At 52.0% G+C, this 23,371-nt stretch overlaps 1 protein-coding gene across 1 annotated transcript in view; it reads left to right on the top strand.

Annotated features, from left to right (window-relative positions):
• WNT2 (Wnt family member 2) overlaps nucleotides 1-23,371 on the top strand; it is a 47,658-nt gene that overhangs the window by 18,246 nt on the left and 6,041 nt on the right. The window contains exon 4 of the mRNA XM_026012145.2: nucleotides 7,489-7,753. Coding sequence (XP_025867930.1) covers nucleotides 7,489-7,753 — 265 coding nt within the window. The remainder of the gene's footprint in view (nucleotides 1-7,488; nucleotides 7,754-23,371) is intronic.

Here is a 23,371-nt window from a genome sequence, read left to right as displayed (position 1 = left end):
AACTTGGAAGAGAAAGTCAAAGAAACCTCCCAAAAAGCACAGCAAGAAGCCCAGGAAAGCAGTATGGAGATTCCTTAGGAAACTAAGACTAGATCTATCCACCATAGGACCCAGCTATTTCATGTCTCTGTGTTTATCTGAAGAATATTAAAAGACTAATTTGAAAAGTTTCTGCAGCATTATTTACGACAGCCAGGATATAGAAGCAGCCGATGTGTGACCATCAGTGGATGGATGGATAAGTAGTAAGGGGTAGCGATGCACCGTGGAATACTACTCAGCCATAAAGAATGAAATCTTGCCATGTGTGACAACACGGATAGATCTTAAGGGTATCATGTAAAGTGAAATGAGTCAGACTGAGAAAGACAAATACCATACGATTTCATTCATATGTGGAATCTAAAATAACAAAGTGAACAAGCAAAGCAATACAAAAACAAACTCACAGATAGAGAATAGGTTGATGGTTACCACAGGGGAAGCAGGGTGGGGCAGCGGGGGTCAATTATAGAATGGATGGTAACTAGACTTTTGATGGTGATCACTTTGTAACGTATACAGATGTCAAATGATAATGTTGTACATCTGGAACTTGTATAATGTTATATATCAATTTTGCTTCAAACTAAATAAATAAAGGAAAGAAGAAGAAGCCCAAAAGACAAGTGGAGTTTAAGGAGATCCATAAACAATACCCATCTTTCCCACGTGAATTTGAAACCAACTGGAAAAATGGATAAAGGAGATGGATGGATAGAATAAAAATGTCTGTTGCTCTACTTAAAAAAAAAAAAAAAAAAAAAAAAAGCTGCACTGGAGGATGTAGCTTCAAAGCTTCAAAGCGCTGCCTAGCACTCCACCCCTGAACCGGACAGACTTACTCACTCCGTTACAGGCTGCACATTGGAGCCCCTGCAGGGAGCCCCTTGCTGGAGGGTAGGAACTGATCATAACTCATCTTCTCCACAGGTTGGCAGATGCCCAACAAGAAGGAACCCAGGCACACAAGCCCTGTCCTTCCTCTAAGCTCACTAGCTGGGCAAGTCACTTCTCCCTGGAGAGAAATGAGTAAGGGAATGAATGGTGAGAGCCAGGAGTGTTACTTTAATGGAATTTCTTCCTCAAGAAGCCAGAAAGAATTAAAAATATAAGCGAGAAAATATAAAAGACATAAAGGACCAATTGAGAAGGCTCAGCAACTAACTAGAATGCCGTTAGGAAAGTTTTCTAAAATGGAGGGGAGACGAAAATATCAAGAGACTCTCTCTGTGCTGAAGGACAGGAGTTTCCAGATTGAAAGGGCCCACTAAGAGCTGAGCAGGATTGACTTTTTTTTTCTTAAAATCCTAAATATCTTGGTGATATTTCAGAACACCTAGGATAAAGGAAAGTTTTAGAGACGTCCACGTAGGAAAAAAAAAAAAAAAAGACAAAGTGAAATGAAAACAAACGTCACTTGCCCAAGAATCAGCCAGACATCAGACTCCCCATCTGCACCACTAGAAGCCAAAGCCTATGGGGCAACACCTTCCGGTTTTGAGGGAAAATTATTTGGGTGTGTGTAGAATTTTCAAAATTCTATACCCAGCCAAGCTATTAATCAAGTATGAAGGTTGAATAAAGACATTTTAGACACATAAGAATTCAGACATCGTATCCCACATGCACCTTGGAAGGAGGTAAGAAGTTGCTGCAAAGAGAAGGAATATACCACAAAAGAGCCAGCCTGGCATCTAGCAGAGTAGTGTGTCCGAACTGGGAGGGCATGATGTGGGTCTCAGCTGCGTAGCCAGTCCAGGTCGGAAGAACGTGGAGGGTCATGGAGGCCCCAGGAAACGGGAGAAGTGTTGGGACGGATGGAAGGATTGTGAGGGCGCAAAACATCAGGTCACAGTAAGTGCAGTTGGTAGCAAGGAACATGGGAAAACCCGAAACTTCACCCCAGTAGCATTCTTCTTTGGCACCGAGGCTGTGATCCTGGATCAGGGATTAGGACCTGCAGTCCTGGCATGGTCCTCGGTTGTGCAGTTAACACTCTTTCCTCCATGTCTATCGTGTTCAGTTTTGAGCATCGATGTCTAGACACATGTGGGAGGCACCTGGAGTCACGGGATAGGACTTGAATGCTCTCATCTTTGTCCCTGTAGAAGGACAGGTGCTGCTGACAAAGACTGGGAAGCAGAAGGGGAGGAGGGGAGGAGGGACGAGGGACTGTAAAATCTTCACAGGACACAGCACCTAGGACTTTTGGAATAAGAACAGGTGGGGCTGTTCAGCTTCGTGCCTTGAAGTTGCCTAGATTGACCAGAACCGTGATCTAACCCTATTGAGAGGCGGGGTGGGGGAAGTGAGGACTCGGTCAAATTCTCAACCACTGTAGGAAGCCTCTTAGGCAATACCCTGTGTCGAGGAGTAGGGACACACGAGGCCGCCACATTCGGTTGTGCCAGTCTGGCACGGCACCCTCCAGGGGGCTCTCCGCACCTCGTGGTTACTGCGGGTTTGTTCAGTTATTATGACAGTTGACCCTCTTGTGTCTTGGGATGCCGTTTTCTGTTCCTCCCCAAGTGCAGAGCTGTCCTACAAGCATTTAGGTAACTGCCAGACAGGGTGAAAGCAGAATTCATTCTGAGTGGCCACCCCTGGGGTTGTGCTGTGCAGTTGGGAGCAGGGGGAGGGGGGGAAGGGTACAACAGAAAGTTCCTGCCTTCCGCCCTGATCTCTCCTGGACTAGCTGATATTTTTAAACCGTGCGCGCATATCTCTTTAATTAAAAATTGTGAAAGTCATGATTAAAACCCAACAAACACAAAAAGCCCCGAGTGTGGGCCAACCCCTGGGTGACCCCATGCCCTCCGCCCTGCTCACTCCTCCTCCTACCCGCAGGTAAGTCTGTGGCTGCGCCCCTCCTGCCGCCCGCCTGTGCAGACTCCCCGGAGCGCATCCCCTGGGTCAGGCCCCCCACTGAAGCCTGGTCCCCTAAAAGCACTTGGGTTTTGCTCCAACCCCCATCTTTGATTCTCTCCAAAGCAGCATGAGCAATGTTGCTTGTAGCCATTTCTTCCTGGACACTAGGACACTTGAGAGACACAGGGTAGGACACTTGAATTCCGTAACCAGCCATCCCTGTTCCTAGAAACGTAATGCTGCTCCCTGCAGCGGGAGCGGCTCCCCTGCTCCGCCCTGGTCCCCGGTGGGATGGGACTCAGGCCATGCAGCCACTTCCTTCCCCCTCCGGGGCCTGCCTGGCTCAGGGTGCAGGATCCTCCGCCCTGCTGCCTGTTAGAAGCACCTGAGACCCCTGGTAGCCACACGGCCCACCCTGCTCCCAGCCTGTAGGTTCTGATTTCTTTCTGCCCAGGGAGAGGTGGGTCTGGGTCCTGGCACCCATCCCCAGGGGATTTAAATGTGTGGCTGAATGAGAATCACTGGCCTGCTCTCCCCAGATGCCGGGGAACAATCCCCAGATTCCTGTTGTTTTAGTCTATTCCATTCAGAGCTTGACCCTTCTTTTTTTTTTTTCTAGTATAATTCCTCCCCATTATGCAGGCAATCTTGCCTTGTTCATTTTTGACTCATTCAAAAGAATGGAGGGAAACAGTACGCACGATTTAAAATTTCAGAAAAGCACAATGCAATTTATATAGGATTTTAAATGTCTTTGGAAAGAACGCAGACCTGGGAGGGAGACGTGGACTCACACCCTCGTTCTGTCCGGACCCACTGACTATCTGGGTAACTCTGGGGGTTTTACTTTCCTCCCAGAGCCCCGGTTTTCATAAGTATAGGATGGGAATCATAACCTATTTTGCCTAATTGTGGTAATTCGATAACACGTGTAAGCCACTTGTGACAGATAAGTGGCGGTGGCAGCGGTTGTGACAACGGTATTGTAACACTTGATCATGGGAATTCTTCTAAACTAGGAAGCTCCTAAACTCACCATGAGTTGCTCAGTCCCATTCCTTATTCTTGTGTTAGCTGCTCTCTAAATCAGGCCACCTAGGCTTAGGTCCCCTTCCCTGTGCCTGACTGAGCAGGGTGTTGTCCCCCTCTCAGTTTCGAGTTTGAATTTCAAATCTGCAAACCCAGAGGCGGAGGTGGCCCCGAGCTGTGATGGAGCCCCCGTCTCCCCCACCCCCCCCCCCACCCCAGAACCTGCTGTGTGTTAAGAGCAGAGCCTGGAGCTGTGAGCAAACCCAGCATCAAGAGAAGGTCTCACTTTCCCCCAAGGTTAACTGTCAGACGGAGCCTGTGATTAATCCACAATCAAAAACTGACCATGGTTCCAGTCGAAATACTTGTAGTTATAAGTAATAGACCCTGGGGGCACAAACTTAATATCTTGGATCTCAAGAAGTACAGAGGCGGGGCCAGGCCAAGGTGGATTCACTCAAGCAGCCCAGCAACGTCCTCCAGAACCCAGTCCTTCCCATCTTTCGATACCACCATCAGCAGCTTATTGCTGGCCTTGAGTTGGCTGCCTCGCGTCCCAAGGGGGCTGCTGCGGCGAGCTGCATCCAGAGACAGAGAAGCTTCTCCTCCCACGTCTCTTTTAAAGAGTAAAGAAGTCTTTCGCCCAAGTACCCCTGTACATTGCACCTAACGACATATCGGCCTCAGCTGAATCAGGAGCAGGACAGTGGAATTACTATTACTGATTTGGGCTGCTCCGGGTCAGAGAGAGGCTCGGCCGGTTCTGAAGCACTTGGCTGCCCAACACCTGAACAGAACTTAGGAAGGAAGAAGGGAATGGTGGTTGCCAGTGATGGTGGTGGTCAGCAGTGTGTGCCACTGCTGGGTGCATGTATAAGATGTATTTTTAAGATCCAATTTTAAATTAATACGCAGATGTTTCAGTTAGTCCTCTAAAATACCAGCTTTGAGCTTTACAGCCTGGAAACAGCATTACAAGGGACAGCAGTAATATTTCCTGTCATTTTTAAAGCTAAGAGTGTTGTGGGTTTTTTTTTTAAGATTTTATTTATTTATTCATTAGACACACAGAGAGAGAGAGGCAGAGATACAGGCAGAGGGAGAAGCAGACTCCCCTTGCAGCAAAAAAAAAAAAAAGAAGAAGAAGAAGACGACGACGACGACGATGACTTCTGATGTGGGACTCAATCTCAATCCTGGGACAACAGGATCACAACCTGAGCCAAAGGCTGACGCTCAACCACTGAGCCACCCAGGCATCCCTAAGAGTGTTGTTTATGAGTAAATAACACGGCTTTAAAAGGAACAAGCTTTGAAGAATGGATATTCAGTTCCCAAGCACTTGGCATGGAGTGAGTTCTGTGTGGCTCTATTGAGATCTTAGGATAGAAAACTCCCGAACAGGTGGGACCCAAATGGGGCAGTCAGGGATCCAAGATGGCCCTCCTGGGGCTGCGTCTGTGGCTGTGTCCTTCTGTCCAGGTCACCCAGGGAACCTCATACCAAATACCCAGAATATAAAGATACAGGGAGGGGAAGGAGGCACCCGGGGGAGCGTCGTTCCAGAAAAGGAATTCATTCTAAGACATCCCTTTAGTATCCCCAGATCCCTGTGACCCAGAAGACCAAACTAGGGACATTCCTCTTGCTCACTTCTCTGTCCTTGCCCTTCAAGGCAGGCTCACGCTGAAGAGGACAGATTTCAAATGTTAATAGGGCACAGTTCACCACGAGGGGCAACGCGGGAAACACCAGTGCTAAGGCCCAACCTGGGAGGAGCGTGAGTGAATTCACAACTGTAGAGCCACCGTAACATGTCTTGGCTCTAGAATAACTTCATTGAGACTGACCTTCTGGAATGAAGAACCTTACTGCACACTTGGGTAGAAAAGCAACTGAATCTGTAGAAAAGGCAAAACCAGGTCTGGGCAAAGTAAGAACCCTGGTGAGGCAGCCTGGAAGGCTGGTCTCCTGGAATGACCTTGGATAATGTCATCAAGGGAGTTCACTGTCCCCCCTGCCTATGCCTTCCATCCCTCATAGGTGCAGTCTTGGGGATACAAAAATAGAGACAGTGGGAGCCCTCGGCAGGCAGGTTTCTCCTCCACTGCTCCATGACTGAGCCAAGGACCAAAGGCTTGGTTTTGGTGAGACCTCCAAGGCTGGTCGCCCCCGCGGCCCTTCTGTGTGTCGCCTTGCTTTGGGTATTTGATGGGGGGGGGGGGGGAGCCCGTAATCATCAGTCATGATCAACAATGGGAAACAAAAAGCTCTTTCAATATTATAATAATTTGAAAAACTGGTTGAACAAGAAGTTAGTTCTGTTGGGGAAGGAGGATGACAATTGTTAAAGTAGTGAGTCGTATGAAAAAGGGAACACAGAAAGGTTTGTAGTCAGAAAACACGCCGTTAGAAAATATTTCGAGGAAATCCATGTATTTGTCCGTATTATGAGCTGGAAGGACTCCAGAGTCTGGGTTTGCATCCGCCGTTCAACATCCTGGCCTCGGAGTCTGGGCCAGTCCTCGTCTTTCCCCGATCCCTAGTTTCCTCACTTGTGAAATGGGAAGAACAGTAGCTCCGGTGTCTCTGGGGACCATGGGTGCTGATGACTCTCTTCACTTAGCCGAGCCAGGGAGAAATGGGTCAGGCCCTTGTAACACTCATAAAGTTGCGCTGGGGCTGCACAGGTGTGCTGGCTAATCCCAGGACCCACGCGGAAGTGTCCCTGGGCAGTTCCAGGCCCGCGGGGCCCTGTCCGCAGCCTACAGCCTCACGAAGAGGGAGCCCGTGCTGCGAACCAGCTGAGACGGGCTTGTCCCCTCTGCCTTTGCTTCACCTCCATTAAAGGACCGAGCTAGCTCAGCCCTGTTACCTACGTGGAATAATTTGGCCACAGTTGGGCGATAATCTCCCAAATTTAATGGGAGATCCGCTGACTTCCGGTGCACCCAGGCTCTGCCCTAAACCAGCCGAGTCACTTTGGGCAAATGCTGTGACCTCCCTCAGACTTGCCCCTCCGTCATCTGCAAAATAAATATGGTGGCACAGGATTGTGGCGAAGATTGCGGTCATTGAGCTGGAGCGTGGAGAGCAGTAGGCCAGCGCCTGGAACACGGCCGGCAGCCTCCGAATAGCCACGACCATTATTACGGGCTTATCGAAAGCAACAGGCTTAGCCATTACGGAGCCGTCCGGGACATGTTCCATATAATAAAGCCACGTTTGTCTGGGGGGGCCTCGGGTTCATTCTCTCGTCTTGAAACTGGCCCTCGGCCCTCTTCGCTTCCACTTAGTGAGGTCCCCGTTATCCCTTTAGCCAAACAGCGCTCATGGTCAAGGCTCTGCCCCCACCGCGACTCCCCCCAGGACCCCGCCTACTGTGGTCAGTGTGGGGTGGCCAGAGGGACCTCCACCATCTCCCAGTCCTAAGCCCCGGGCCCCTCTGCCATCGGAGTCCCTTCCTGAGTGCTCAGATGTAAGGAGAAGTGTAGCACGGGTCAGGGCCTTGAGTCCGCCCGCTCTGAACTTGCCCGTCTCTCCCGGCAGGCGGTGAAGCGGTTCTTGAAGCAGGAATGCAAGTGTCACGGCGTGAGCGGCTCGTGTACGCTGAGGACATGCTGGCTGGCCATGGCGGACTTCAGAAAAACGGGCGATTACCTCTGGAGGAAGTACAACGGGGCCATCCAGGTCGTCATGAACCAGGATGGCACGGGGTTCACGGTGGCTAACAAGAGGTTCAAGAAGCCAACCAAAAATGACCTCGTGTATTTTGAGAATTCTCCAGACTATTGTATCAGGGACCGAGACGCAGGTGAGTTCGAACGCGTGATTCACAGCACCCGATTCCTTCGCTGATGGGCGCTCCACAGCCCAAACGCGGTTCTTCTGGGTTGGCAGCCGGACGGCTCTGTAGGGGCAGCCAGCTGCTATGAGGTCCAGAGTTCTGTGCTTATGATTCGTGAAGCACGCAGAGAGCTTTCCTAAGCAGCTGGTGGAATGGGTTGACCATGTGCAGATTCTGGAGAAAGGTGAACCCAAGAAAGTACGTGGCAAAGAGTCCAAATGCGCAGGGTACCAGGCCCCTCAGCCTGGACAGAACTACCTGGTGGACGCACGTACGCTGGACGGCGCCCCCCCCCCCATCTTTCTTGTGATCCTTCAGCCCCGAGCAGTACAGCTACGCGCTGTACCTTCTCCGTCACAAATCCCACCTTTGTGACCACGGAAGGGGGGCCCAGGGCTGTAAAGAAGTTAGCCTGTTTTGAGAGCTGCCATACGTCCCGCTCTCTCGTTCTTTCGATTTTGCTGAGAAGTTGCCAAATACTAGAAAGCGAAAATTCATCCCCCCTGGCTTGGCCGTTGGTGGGCAGTGGATGAGAGCTGTGTTTGAGGCATTTTGTTCATTAAAGCCACACCCTTCCCTTGCAGACAGCACTTCATCTGTCTTGAACTCACTCAAAGAGCAGCTCCATCAGCCTCAACGTAGCCATCCCCACCAGTGCGGTTTTTACGCACCTGCCGCTCTCACCTCTCACCTCTCTGGGCAGCGCTGAGCTCCAGGCTTAGCACAGTCTTTGCGAAAGAGTCCTACAAAATAAGAACGAGCGCAAGTCTCAGTGGATAGGAGGAGATGGAGAGCACACAGCCAACTCCTGGCTCGAGCCAACTCCTCAGCCTTAGTAGAAAGCAAGGGAATTCATTACCAGGAAAAACATCCTTGCATTTAAATTCTAAATTTGTTTTTGGTTCTAAAGTAATTGGAAAGAAACCAGTAAAACAGTGCAGATGACAGCCAGCTCCTAACACTAGGCTGACCACCGGGGACAATTACCAGGGAACGTCACAAGAAGTCCAGAGCCTCTCCTTTGTCCCCGAGTGGTTGAATTTCCTTCCTGGTTTGATGAGAGCATTCTTTACAGCATTTGGGCGGGTTTGTACCTGCAGCCTATGGATTAACAAGTACCGAGCCCAAGGACCAGATGCTGTGCCCTGCCGCATTCCTGACATGCTTTGGGACCTCTAACGAGTCCTCCTACCCGTCAGGCCAAAGTTTCAGCCAAATCACCATGAAACCTGTACTTTGCTACAGGAATGTCCCAGAAGTCTGGCTTCCCTTTGCCATTAACTAGCCGTTTAGTGTCTGGCTCCTCAGGACACGGGGATGATGACATCTTGATCACTTTAGGAATTACAATGGATTGACTCCTGTGTGCCAGGTACTGGGCTCAGATCATTGCACACATGGTCTTATTTAATCCGTAGAGCCACCCAATGATCTCAGCGCATTGGAACCAGTTCCTGGGGAAAAAAAAAGGGAGGGGGGTTGGAGAAAAAGAGGGTGGCTCTTGGCTGATCAGCAAGGAACCAAGTTCACATCTTAGCTTTTGAGATCAGATAAGCAGCCCTGGATATCATCATCTCAATTGTGTGGCTGAGAAAAGGGAATGACTGGCTCAAGCTCTCAGAGGTCTTGGAGGGGATGGGTGTCTGGCTGTCTGACCCCTTGGCCTGTACACCTGACCCTGACGCCACAACTTTGTCACTAGCTAGCTCTGAAAAGACACAGTGAAGCCAGCCCCCCATTCCAAATCTTAGAGGACCCGCTTCCCCAGGACATCTTTTCTGGCCTTTGGATTGAAGCAGTTTTCAAGGGACGTGAACAGTTATTATGCTTGATGACCTCTTAACTGCCTCATGGAGAGTCAGTGGCACAGAGACCTTGCTTGTCTTCCCCACAGAGGAGACTCTGAATCTATTCCCTGTCGCCTCTTCGGGACCCTGAAGGTACTCTTCCACACTTTGCTTTTTCTCCTCCTGGTATTAGGACAGCACAGTTCTGTTTCTTGATCCTAAAATAGCAAACGCATCTGCAGTACCTGCTATTCAGTAGCATGTGATCTGCCTTCTGTCGAGGATTCTCACAAAGAATCTATAAATGGGTATGTTATTGTCCCATTTTATGGGAGGAAAAGATGAGGCTCTGACAAAAAGGTTATAGAGTTTGTTCAAAAACTCTTAAGTTGGTTAAGAGGCTGAACAGGCACTTGAACTGGAGCCTGTCCATCCTTTTAACCATTTTACTCTGCCTACACATTGATGCACCCGCTACGAGGCATCTTATGGCAGGTGCTGACTTTCTTTTTTTTTTTTTAAGATTTTATTTATTTATTCATGAGAGACACACACACAGAGAGAGACAGACACAGGAAGAGGGAGAAGCAGGCTCCATGTAGGGAGCCTGATGTGGGACTCGATCCCAGAACCTCGGGATCACGAGCTGAGCCAAAGGCAGATGCTCAACCGCTGAGCCACCCAGGTGTCCACGTGCTGACTTTCTGAGAGAAGTTTTACAATTTATTCACTCCCAATTTATTTCTGTTCTATTTCGGCTCATTTTAGCTTTAAAAAGTTGTGAGTTGGATCTTGTTGGTGTTGATTAACCAGGAGCCACCCTGTTATTCTTTTTTTTTTTTTTTTTTAAGTAGCCACTTCCGAGGTATTAGATCAGATTTCCATTAGGATTCCTAGATTATGCATAACTTGTTTGAGCTATACTCCCATATCCTTTTATAGCTGGGCCTAAGAAAATGCCAAAGTCATCCATATAAAGCTTTTCCTTTTAATTCTGTGGACCGTCAGGTGACTGTCGTAGTGAAAATATGATTCAGGGGTGTTTGCTATCATGCAGGCAGAAGTTCCAGCTATTGAAAGAGTAGGGTTTTCATCCTTCGTACTTGAATCCACGTATACACAGCCCCATGTACGAGATGCAGATTTCCCCGGAGAAAGCCTGATGCACTCACGCAGCCGCCGAGGGCCTTGCGCTTGCCTGTGTAACCTACGGCCTCCTAAAGATGAAGATCTATCCTGGCCACTTTCTACTAGAAACTCCTGTAGTGTGCATTCTAGAAAGTGGGTCAAAACAGACGTGGGTGGTTCAGAACCATCCTGGAGCAGCCTCTAACCTCCGTTTGCAGAGCCAGGGGGATGTGAGAAGGGGGGAGCCTCCTGCCTGTAACTCACAGTGTTGCTCGTCTCTGAGCCCTGCACCCCTGTCCCGGAGGGAAGGTGGTGGTGGTTACAGGGCTGGCGTCCTGTTGGTCTGTAGTAAAGAAGCTCCCGGCACGTGCGTGCTCCTGAGTGGGCCCATCACTAAGCGACTCGCTTCCCTTCGCTAGAATCCCACCGCCTTGGGAAGGGCCTGCTTTCTGCTAAGCGGAACTCCCACATGTCTGAGCCGGGTTACCTTCAAAGGTGTCGAGGCCCTAAAATGGATCGGAATGTTGCAGTAAAACTTACAGCAAATTATCTTTTTTTTTTTTTTTTCCGTTTTCTCTATTAAAATTGGCACTCAGCTTTCCCTAGATCACATCTCATGCCACCCAATCTGCTTTATTGTGGCCGTACTGTTTTATTTCACTTCGTAAGCTATCGCACACACTTCCTATTTAACTGATTGGGTACCTTCCCCCCGTTGGCGCTAGACCAGCCGTGGTGGCAAGCGGATCGAATGTGGCCAGGTAACAGATGCCTGTCATTTCGCTCTCGGTAGGCGGCACCTGCTTCCTGCTCAGGTGAACTCCTTATGTGACTGAAGGGATCCCGCTTGTTTTGTCCGTTCGGTTTGTGGAACGGATGAAGGCTACAGGTCTAGTCCGCTATCATCCAAGGCGAGGGCCTCTTCTGAAAACTATCGAATCACAATCTCAGGGGACTGTTGCGGAGGTTCTGTGCGCATCCCAAACTGCAGCCAGCACAGCGGGAGCATCAATGTGTAGGCCGGTCCCTGGGTCCTTTTTTTTTTTTTTTTTTTCCAGAAATATTAGGTAAGAAGAAATCCCGGGAGACTGCACATTCTTTGGAATACCTAATCTCTTACAAAGGAAAAAATAAATCTGAAGGTGTTCTAGGCAAGTGGCACCCCAAAATATCCCCCACTCTGGCCTGCCCAGTGCAAGTGGGTGTCGTTCTGCGTGAAGGCCCTGCATTTTCGGGAACCCTCTTGCACTGTCTGTGAGTCCACACACTCAAATGATTTCAGCCATCCGGGCTTTCACTGGAATTAGCTTGACAGAGATGATCAAGCCCTTCAGTGACGTCCTGCGAGAGTGATAGCAGGCGGAGGAGGGAATTCTGACGAGAAGGGTGGAAGGGGGAGTCAAGAGCCTGGGGTGTTCCTGGGTGAGGACAGACCCAGACCCCGGGGGGAGAAGGGTGGTGGGAACACAGGGGAGTTCCTCTGAGAGCCCGGACCCCACTACACACCTTCTGGGCATCTTCTCTGGACCTGCCCAGCAGGCCCCTCCGTTTATAGAGCAGGGAACGGAGGCTCCGAAAAGCTGCTGAACTTGCCCGAGGCTGTGTGGTCTGTAACTGGTAAATAAAATGAAGAGAGATCAAAACAAAAGTTTTGATACTTTTCTCACTCTATCACTTTACTGTCTGCAATCTGAGTGGAAGGGGAGGCCGCGTGAGGACAGAGCAGGGCCCCCGGGGCGGGAGGTGAAGGTGCTGGGCCCCACGCCTGCCTCACGCTCACGCTGGCTCAGGTTCCCTCAGGTTCCCTGCAGGCCCCGTGCAATTGCAGGCTGCTCGGGTCTTGCAGAGCAGCGACGGCCTTAACTGTTCCTTAAAAAAAAAAAAGTGATGAGCTCAGAAACGATAAGGGAAGATATTCTTATGGCAACAGCGGCAAAAGACACTTGCCACTGGCCTTCAGTGGAGGGCGGCGAGCGCTCCGATACCCATCGCTAAAGACTCCCCCGGATCCCAAACGGCGGCCTCGGGACACTGTGCAGGTGACACTGTGCAGGCCGCGCTGCAGCCTAGGTCCGGGCCGCGGGCTTTCCCGGCTTCGGAGGCGGGTATTCTCCTGGCCGTGTGGTTATCTACTGCGGCTTGCCCCAGGCGTCTGTGAGTCAGAGAGGCCCTCAAGTTAGAGATAGTCCATCTCCAAGGAATGCCGCTGCCCTCTCCAGAGAAGCGAATGCGCCTCATCACAGGCCACTTTCACCCGTTACGATGTACAAACGCTGCCCGGGGCCAGGGGTCACCCCGAGGTCTCCTCTCCAGCTGTAGGAAACAGGCCGCCCTCCGCCTCTTCTCCAGTCAAGTTCAAAAGATCAGCCTCAGCCTTCGTTTAACCTGTTGTTTGCTGTAAGCCGAGGCGGCCCATGAGCGGCCAGACCAGGCGCTAGGGTGGCGCTGCTTCCTCCACGCAGCCTACCTGGCCGACCTTCCCAGGTTTAGGGGAGTCGCCAGCGTAGCCGGCCCGTGGCGCCGCCCGGTTTGCCGAAGCTCTGCGCCCGGTGACCTGATGGAAAACGCGGGGAGGGCGAGTCAGCCGTCGGACTGGGCGGGCCTCATGTCTGTAGTAGATGCACCATGCCCAGGTACATCCCAGCCCCTCGCTGCTTCATGGGGCAAGTATCTCTCGAGCCCCTCCTGTGTCAGACTGTTTGGTAAGCCTCCGGAACACACAGCTGGGGAAGCGGACTCGGTCTTTGCCCTCGGCCTTCACCTGGCCTCCCGGTCTCTGCAGAGGAGTCGGGTGGTTGGCGGGCCGCGGGCCATGGGCCAGGTGCGGGGGTGGGGTGGGGTGGGGGTGTCCTCACGCCCAGACAGGGAGACAGGGAGGGGGCGCCGTCTGGGTTTCAGCCCTTGCGCCACGGCTCTGTTAGGAGGTCTTACCACACACTTGTCATTTGGAAAGTTCAAGAATAGGTTATTTATTCATCCCTTTCTGCATGGAGATTTATTTTCGTGAACTGATATCTGAAAAGCTCCAAGGGAGCATGAAATGAAAGATGTATTGGTGAGGCCTGTAGGCCAGCATTTCCATGGGCTGTTGTCGATTGCGCTGCATAATTAATATTTCTTACCATCCAGAGGACCCTCTTCTCAGACCCTTCGCGGCATGTAATACGGTCAGCCTGCCCCTCCTTTCCGAAACCTCCTGCCCTGCTAGCTGGTCTTCCCCACTTTCAGCTGCTAGTTTCTCCTCTTCTCCTGGTAAATCTTGAAGATCTGCAGGGTTCAGCTGGGCCCTCTTCCCCTCCTGCTTCTGCACTTTCTCCTTGAGTGGCCTCCTCCTTCATGATGGTTTTAACCGCTTCTCGGGCCTCAGCTGGGTCCTACCCGCCGCCTAGCAGCTCCTCTCGGTTGCTCACATCACTGTCCACCTGATTCTGTTAAAACTGGACTCTTGATTTGTCCCACTCCCAAAACTTGATTTCCTCAAGCTTCCTCTTCTCAGAAAGCAGAGCCATCCACGCCACCGGTCAGGCCATAAACCTGCAGGTCCCTTGTGTATCGATCGGCCCATCGCCAGGTCCTCCTAAAATGCATGGGGGGATGTAGCTCGGAAAGCCTTCCTTGTTCCTTGACTCTTACCATGAGTTTTGGTTAATTTAAACATTTGTTTGTTAGCTGTCTGTCCCCTGGACTCTGATTCCGTGATGGCAGGCACGCTATATCTGTTCACCACCGGATGCCCAGCACCTAACATACAGACATGAGTTGAGTTGAGTTGAGTGGCAAGTTACAAACAACATGAAGTATGTTCCTCTTCTGAATTCTTAGTCATGTTGGTGCCGTGTCCTAAGTTAGAGATGACTCGGTTTCTTTGACAGGTGATTATTAAGCATGTTTTTTCATCACTGGTGACAACACACGGCCTATGAAAATCCCCATTTAAGCGGAAATGTAAAATGGAATTTTTCCTCGTGTTCACGTGCGTTAGGGGACCATTTAAAGAGTTTAAGACGTTGCTCGTTGGCCACTGTCCTGGAAGAGATGAGAGTTCCTACGCAACAGGAGACTATATCTATTGCTTTTAGTTGCCACCAAATTCTCAGTTCTTTTACTCCGGGCGGGGCCTTTTTCATTTACTACTATTGTGGGACTACTTGTTACTTCATCTGATTTTGTTGGTAATGCAAGCAAAATACTTCTTACATCCAATACTTCAGTATGTTACAGGTCTGATCTGTAAGTCGGCCTTACCTTACTAGAATTATTGAACTTTTAGCATACGTTGAAAAGGGCCCTAATTTGAATCAACAGTGGCAATCAGATTGGATTTGCAAAAATTGAAAAAAAAAAAAAAAACCACAACTTTTTTTTTTTCTGGAAAAAGGAAACAAAATTTTCATGTTCCTATTTTCCAAGTCTTTGACATAACACCAACAAAAAAACTTTCAAATTGCCCTTTTTTTGTAAAAGAAAAAAAATAGTATGTTACAAACAAAAGAATGATGTTAACATATCATCAAATAACGTATTTGCTTACTTCATATGGCCTCTCCCCATGAAACCTATCTTGTGCTAGTGTGGTAAATCTCTCTTTTTTTTTTTAAAGCTATGCAAATCTCAGATTCCTAAGGAAAAAGCCTGACATTATGGATCAGCAGACTTTGGTGCTACTTGGTGCTACCCGTTGCTTCCTCTTAATTTTCTAATGACTATCGAGTAGCCATGGATAAAATTAACTTCTCTGGGTCTCTTAAGTGTTTTACCTAGAAATTTCCCAAGGTTACTATGATTCCATAAATGAATGAGTGAATCGTTAATTCATTTCACTCTAAGTTTGCGATCACAGCTCCTGACCTTGATGCCACAGACTCCCTTGGCTTGTTTTTCTCAAGCTCTATATTTTAAAAACGTGCTTCTGCATGTGTTCTCTACGTATCGAGTGAGATCATTCGAGTCGAAACCAGGCTGTTAGTTAGTTTACTCTTAACCACAGGGCCTGAGGACTCGGTGACCACTCCCCGGGAAGTATGTCCTCCTTTGGCAAGGAAACGCTTGCCAAACTCTTCATTTTTTAGGAAATTGTTTTTAATTTAATATTTAATGAATCAGGAATTTCTGTTGTGTTGACGGCTGAGCACTCTGCAGTGCCCTGAAGAAATACACGCTCTAACCTCTGTCCCTGGGGAGACAAGATGCCCGAGGAATCCTCAAACACTTCAAAAGAGCGTAGGAGCTCTACTGCGTGGTAGGCATTATAGGGCTTGAGAAGGGGGGCGGGGGGCAGGGGGGCCTGGAGCAGGAACAAGGAGAGCTCTATGGAAGAAGGTGGGCCTGAGCCTCGAAGAATGGGAAGCCCTCCCATCCAGTGGAGGGAGGAAAGGCGAGGACAGCAGGGGAGAGTAGCTCCTGTGAGGAAACGGCCCACCCAGCTGGGACGTCAGAGGGTCACTTCAGCGGGCCAGCGAGGAGTTGGCCTTGTCAGGTTTAATGGGATCCGTGGTGAAGTGGGGTAGAGAGGCCAGGTGGAAGCTGGGCGAAACAGGCTTGTCATGGGACGTGCTCTCGGGGAGGTTCCGCGGCCGCAGGGGGTGCAGGTGGGGGCAGCGGGCACTGAGCGTGGGTAGACTAGATGTGACACACGTGGACAGCCTGGAAGAGGCCGGTCTTCGCGTTTTAGTTCCACGATAGGATTCGCTCATTTACCGCGCCCGCTTGCCCGTGCCCGGCAGGCTCCCCGGGCTACTACAGAACCGTCGGCCGAACCCTCCCGGCGGAGGCGGAGGCAGAGATGCCGCGTCCCCTAGTTTGGGGTTCGCAGCCCTTGCTGCGCGAGGGCCAGGCCGTGCGAGGAGGTGGATGTGCGGGCTCTCCAGCACCGGCTCGAACATTCTTTCCTCCCCTCGATAAATCTGCGTCGTTACTGACAACGCGTAAGTCAAGCGGAGGAGAAACAGCCGATTGGATGACGGGCTGGAGTGAGTCTTGCTTTCCATCCTAATGGTCAACATATGGGCCCGTGTCAGCCTGGAGTGGCAGGAATTTCCGAAGACACGGGCCCATCCACAGAGAAGGCGCTCGAGAGCGCGCCCTTCCTCCACGGCCCCAGAGGCGTGGGTCTGGGAACTATTAGCGAGAGCTCTCCGTCCTCCTCTGCTGTCAGGAAGATGCATGTCGGTGGAGACAGAAATGTTTTTGCACTGGGAGCCCTGACTCCATTATTAATTTTATAGCTCCAGGGAAGGGACGCTCGGCTCCAAAGTTCCCGCAGCGCTGCCCCGCCGAGAGTGGGCTCGATGGCCCCAACTGAGGTGATTTAGGAACCTCGATGCTTCTTCCTCCTTGCTCCCACCCCCCCCCCCCCGCCCCGCCCTGTGCCTATTTGAACTCTGCAGGGTGAGGACAACCCTTGCGGGGAAGAGAAAGGAAGACCTGGCTGGAGCTCACACCTTCCCACACCACAGACCTTGCAGACTGCCTGGGTCTCCTGGGCGCGGAGTCTCGGCAGATGAGCAACTAACGCTGTGGTGTGAAGGTGACAGAGGAAGGTGGGGTCCACCGAGCCCGAGTCCGCCACCCTCTGTCTGGGGACTGGGATCCGTACCACATCAGGGCGCATGTCGGGGAAAAGAGCCTCTGACCTGCCGCTTATCCTAACCGAGTAAGTCAAAGTGCAGTAAGAGATACTGTACATCACTATGAACGATGCTTAAAATACATAAATGGGAAGCATCTCATTATGCGTCTATCCTCTTAACATGTCAATTTGGGAAACTAACGAAAGGGGCCTTCCTCAAAATATTTTTTTCAAGATTTTATTTATTTATCTATGAGAGAGAGAGAGAGAGAGAGAGAGAGAGAGAGAGAGAGAGGTAGAGACCCAGGCAGAGGGAGAAGCAGGCTCCATGCAGGGAGCCCGACGTGGGACTCGATCCCGGGACCCCGGGGTCACGCCCTGGGCCGAAGGCAGGTGCTAAACTGCTGAGCCACCCAGGGATCCCCCTTAAAATATTTTTAACATTTCCTCTGACGTGTTCGTAAAGCCAGCCACGCATGCTTTTGTAGATACTGTATGATGCAAACAGTCGACCTCTAAAGATCGATTTGTTGTTTTTTTTTTTTTAAAGATTTTATTTATTTATTCATGAGAGACACAGAGAGAGAGGCAGAGACACAGGCAGAGGGAGAAGCAGGCTCCATGCAGGGAGCATGACATGGGACTCGATCCCAGGACCCCAGGATCAGGGCCCGGGCTGAAGGCAGCCCTAAACCGCTGGGCCACCCAGGCTGCCTCTCGATTTGGTTTTTGGAAATGTCTCAGGAATCTTAGAGTCTGGGGGAGGGGGGTGCTGGGGGAGTGCACGGGCTCAGGTGCGCCATCCTGGGGAAATGCATATGGGCGCCACTGGCTTTTCTGGACCAGAAAGCTCTGCTTAGTGGGAGTTTTCAGCCACGGCCCCATCCGTGGCATAAATCAAAACCTCCTCGAGGACACGTACCTGCTTTGGAGATGTGCATCTCGGTGTTGCGAGGTCATTAGAGAAAGTGATAGGACTCCCATGGGGGCGTCAGTGGGGGAACAGGGCAGTGCAGGCTGCTAAGGCCACGTGAACTAGCCTTTCTCATTCTCACGTCACGGTGGGTGTCCTCGTTGTCTGTGGCCTCGCATATGCTGGGGGAAAAGGCCCTTCCCAAAAGGTTACACGTTAGGGCGTTAGGGCTGTCGCCAGTTCTTCATTTGATAAAATAACGGAGGGAAAGAGCAGGAAGGGATGTGCTTCCTGGGGTCAGGCAGGGCTGTGGGAGGGAGCTCCCTGCCGGATGTCACGACGGTCAAGGGCCTGGCCCCCGACTCACGACTCACGCAAGCCCGGCTTCCGATCCTGACCTGCCGCCTGCTAGCGGCATGACGTGTGATCGTGAGCAAGTTTCTCCCCATCGCCCGTCCTTCATTTCAAACCGGGGACAACGGTACCTACTTTCTAAGCTTATAGGAGTGGAATGAGACAGGAGGGGCAAAAGGCTTTTCCCAGGGCTACCCCATGTCGGTTCCCCGGAAACACTGGCTCCAATTATGAACGAAGGGATGACGGACGAGAGAGAGTTCGGAAAAGGATGGAAAGGGGATGGGGAAGAAGAGAGAGGGGAAGGAAGCACGAAGAACGAGGGGAAGAGAAGAAAGAGGCAAGGCCACACGGGCCTCGGGCTGACAGGTGGCACCGGCCTTATGAACACGGGGCTTCCTGCTGCGGCCCAGACAGGGAGGGGTGGCTCATTAATGAATTGGTGTAGTATTTGGAAAAAAAGAAAGAAAAAGATCTGAAAACGTATGTCTCACATATTTAGAACTAAACAAGCAGGAAGATCCTAAAACTCAGAGGGTCCCTTTCACAGAGCTCGCTCACACACACGCACACACATTTACAGTCTTGATTCTTAGCTCATAATTATTTTAAGGATGACGGTGACGCCTTCTGTTCTGGAAAGGACGGTGGGTGGAGGGGGGAGACAGTAGTAGAGCCCTTCTGCTATCGTTAACATCGTTAATAATAATAATTGTGATAAAGGAAAGCAATGGAAAAAAAGGAAAGCGATGCCAGGGAGTTTCGTATAGATTCTGCAGCCTAGAAAGGTTCTTTCCGGGGCTTTGATGAAATGGCTCATATTCTGTTCAAACGGCAGCAAGTGTCCTCCTCCTGCCCTACGGTCTGTCATTACATTTGATGAGCTCCGAACCCCAAAGGAAGGGCCGATTCGCAGCCCACCGTCCTGTAGCCCGGTCCCCTCCCCAGACGACGGAGCCTGCCCTGCACCTGTCAGCTGGCACGGTCCTGGGGGCCCTGGGCCCTCGGAGGGGCCACTCCTCCTCCAAGCCGTTGCCCCAGCGCTGCTCTCACATCAGGGACTCCCAACCCTCAAAAACCCCTGCCGTCTTCCTTCTCCTGGGCCCCATTCCACCCCGTCGGGGCGGCCGGTGGACAGCGCTGTGCTCAGATCAGCGGTGTTCTCCAGCATCCTGCGGCCGGACGCTGAGCTGCTGCCATCTCCACGCCACGGAGAGACCTCAACGCTTCGCTTCCTTGACTGAACCACTTCTAGCTTAGGCTCTTGCCCGTGGCCGTCACCCTGACCGCTTTTCTCTGAGTTTTGACGTGTTGAGGTCACTTTCCTGAGCACCCCACCTGTTCAGACAGAGTCTGGTTCAGTGTTTCCACATCTGAGAGACGGAAACCGCCCCCAAGCATCCCTGCAGCTGGGTCACACCACCCACCACCGGCTCAGGACCTCTGTAGGCGTCAGGCTCCTGTGGGGACGTCCCCAGGTGCGATGTTGGTAAGACGCCCGCAGCCTGATCTGGGAATGAGACGCTTCACCCCCGTCCCCCACGCCCGGGCACCCCCCACGCCCACCTCACAGCCCCAGCGGGGAGAGAGGATTCTCGTCGCATGTATTCGTATTTTGCCAAATGCGTATTGATGGAAGCGAAGAGTGCTCGTGGGTGTGCAGGGCTTATGGACAAAGCACAAAAAGGTGACGATTCGGAGCGGCCTCTAAGGTGGCAGGTGACGGCGCTTTTGCACATCCGCTGGGGGTCTGTCTCGGTGGCACCACGGCTTCCCTGGCCACCTCCGGGGTAAAGATTTCCTACTCTGCGTCTCCATGCTGACCCCTCTCCGGAGTCCCAGACAGCATTTTCGGTGGACTCAGTTTCTACCTGGACGACCCACTGTCACCACAAAGTCGACATAACAAAACTCAGTATCTCAGCTCAAAGTCAGCCCGTCCCCAGGGGCTCCCACCCCGAGGAAGGTCACCAGCATAAACCCAGTCGCTCGAGCCAGACGCCTGGGAGCACTTCCTGACGCTCAGCCTCCGCGTCCTGCCCATCCTGCCTCCTCCACACCCTCCCCGAGCCCTTTAACCTGTCCGGCCCCCACGCCCACCGCCGCTGTCCTTGTCCTGGGGTCACCCTGGGCCCTGCCCAGGGCACTTCACTGCCCCCTAACTTGGCCCCTTGCCTTTACCCCGGCTCAGGTCAATCCATCCGACGCCAGCACCCGCAGCGGGCCCTTGTGAATGTAAATCCATCCTGCCCCCCCCCCTTGTGTAAAAATCCTCAGGAGCACCCCATGGTCCTTGGGTTAAAGTTTCGGTGCCTTCCCCTATTATGCAGGGCCTTCCGCGTCTTGGCTTCTGCCCACGTCTCCAGCCTCACCTCCCGCACTCATCCCTGGGAATGCTGCATCCCAGCCACGTCAAAACCTTCCCGCTCCTCCCGTGTCAGTTTGGCTGGTTTTGCATATGTGGCCTCCTCCCTCTTCTTCTCATTCCTGGAACATAAAACACATGCAGGAAAGTGCACGTGTCTCACGGACAGCTCAGGTGACCAGACCTGTCCCATCTCTCCCCAGACCAAGACCCGACGAGGACCAGCCTTCCAGAGGCCTCCTTCATGCCCCTTGTCACTATTCCCCGAGGGAAGTCGGTGACCTGGGATGGCACAGGCTGCTTTTTCCCACTCTTGTACTTTATGTAATTAAAACCCACCACCGGCCTGTGCCCCATGTCTGCTGCTGCGTAGCAAACTGCCAGGAAACCTCGCAGCCTAAAATAGCCTTCAAGTCCCACCTCGGGCCTCATGGCTCCCTGCAGCCACCTTCTTTCCAATGCTTTGTCACCAAGCTGCTTGAACACCGGCCACGCTCTGGGACCCTGGCGGCGTCTCTCTGCCCAGGCATCCCCCTCACTCCACGATCCCCGGCGCCATCATGTGGCTCTTCGGGAGCGGCTCTCATCAGAGGCACCCGTGACCTCCTTACTGTTGGGCCAAGTCAACACTCTCCAGTCTTTTCCTCCTCGACCCGTCCCTGCAATTCAGCAAGTCCCCGAGCCCTAGTGATTTTCCCCTCTACCCCACGCATGTTCATCCCACGCTCATTATCTCTCCCGCCTGGACCAATCCAGCCCTCGGGGATACCCCCCTCTACCCCCGGCCCCAGGGAGCTGTTTCGGGCTTCTCGTTCCCACGGGGTTTCTGCTGAGCAAAAGCCTGAGCAGGCTCCCCACTCACTGTGGCATGAAAACCCAATTGCAGCAAGGCAGGAGGGCCCGACACCTGCGCTCCAACTCCCCTTCCGAGCCCCTGTCTCCTACACGGGCTCTGCGGCCTCGCCAGTGGGCTCTGGACGCCTGCCGGGATGCCTTTCACCCCATTTTCCCTCCACGTCTTCTGCTTACCCCCTACGCCCGATCTCTGATGCCACCTCCGTGAAACTGTGCTGGCAACAGCGGCTTGTCTGACCCCGCTTGCTGCTATATCCTTATCGAGAGCAAAGTTATCATTACTTTCACGGGCTTGGCTCACTCCCGCTAGAACACGAGATCCAAAGGCCAGGATCTTGACTTTGCTCTGATACATCCCGAGCCCCCGCGCCCCCCCAGTGTGCTTAGCATGTAGTAGGCACCCCCCCAACACTGCCTAACAGAATGGAAGGGCCGGGTCCCCTGAGGCCTTCTCACGCCAGCTGCTTTTCCTGCATGATCTCACCCCCTCCTCACCCCTGCCCTGTGAGGAAGGGACCGGTTTTGTCCCCATTTCGCCAGGTAAGGAACTGATGCCTCATGAGATTAAACAGCGTGCCCGAGGTCACCCAGGGGCTAGACCCCAAAGCTCAGACTTGACCCCTGACCTGTCCAAGCTCTAAGAAACCTCATCCCACCGTCGTTGAGCTTTGTCTGCTGCGGCGCTTTGTACGGAGCTCTCCTAGAGGTTCCGGAAGGCCTTCCCCCCACTGGCACGGCTCAAGGAGTGGAGATGCCTCCTTGCATGTTAATCCCTTCATTATATCACGAGTTCTCCGAGAATAGGAAGTGAATTCTAATTACTTCATTTCTCCGCCGCCACCACATCTTGCAAAACTCTAGACCCAACTCTCTAAGCCACCGAACAGCAGCATCTCTGTCCGCGTTGATTACTTGTCTGCAGGATGAGCTAAGGGGTGTGCTGTGAAGAGGCGCCGTCGGGAGTGGGGAGTCCTCCTTGTACAGACGGTAGTTTCGAGGTCCCGGGTGCCCCGACGCTGCCGCTCAGGCTCCGTGCCGCTGTAGCACGAGGGAGGCTCCTGGCCTCCCCTGGCTGACCCACCCTCCACCCCGACCCCAGCCCTTCGCCATCCTTCCTGTCATCGTGAAATCCCTGTCGCTCTTCCTGCCCTTGGTGGCCTCACGCAGAACGAGCTCGGGCCGCCCCCCTCTTCTCCTCGACCCCGCGCCCTGCTGCAACCCGGCTGCTTCCCGGGTCATTCCTGACCCGCAGGAATTTAGGCAGATAATTGAAACACGGTTCGGGTTGTGATAAACAGAGGGACAGTCACGAGGCGGGAGTGAGGAAGCAGGAGAAATTCCTCAGTAAGTGATAGAGGGACTGAAAATGAATGAAGTCGCTGTCTTTTCCATCCTGACATACGATTATTATTATTATTATTATTATTATTATTATTATTATTATTTTAAATAATGAGGTTAGCTTCTCTTGGTTTGTCAAGTATTTAGGATTGTCGATTGCAAGTAATAGAACCTGGAGCAGTGTCAGCTCAAAGGGGGGATTTGTCCTAAGGATACAGGCTCTCCAGGACCCCAAAGGTTGCAATGCAGCCGGGCCTCGGGGAGCAATGGAAGC

Source organism: Vulpes vulpes, chromosome 7 (assembly GCF_048418805.1).
Source record: "Vulpes vulpes isolate BD-2025 chromosome 7, VulVul3, whole genome shotgun sequence".
Classification (NCBI taxonomy): domain Eukaryota; kingdom Metazoa; phylum Chordata; class Mammalia; order Carnivora; family Canidae; genus Vulpes; species Vulpes vulpes.
The sequence above is the reverse complement of the archived record's forward strand: the minus strand, read 5'-3'. Positions and strand labels throughout refer to the sequence as shown.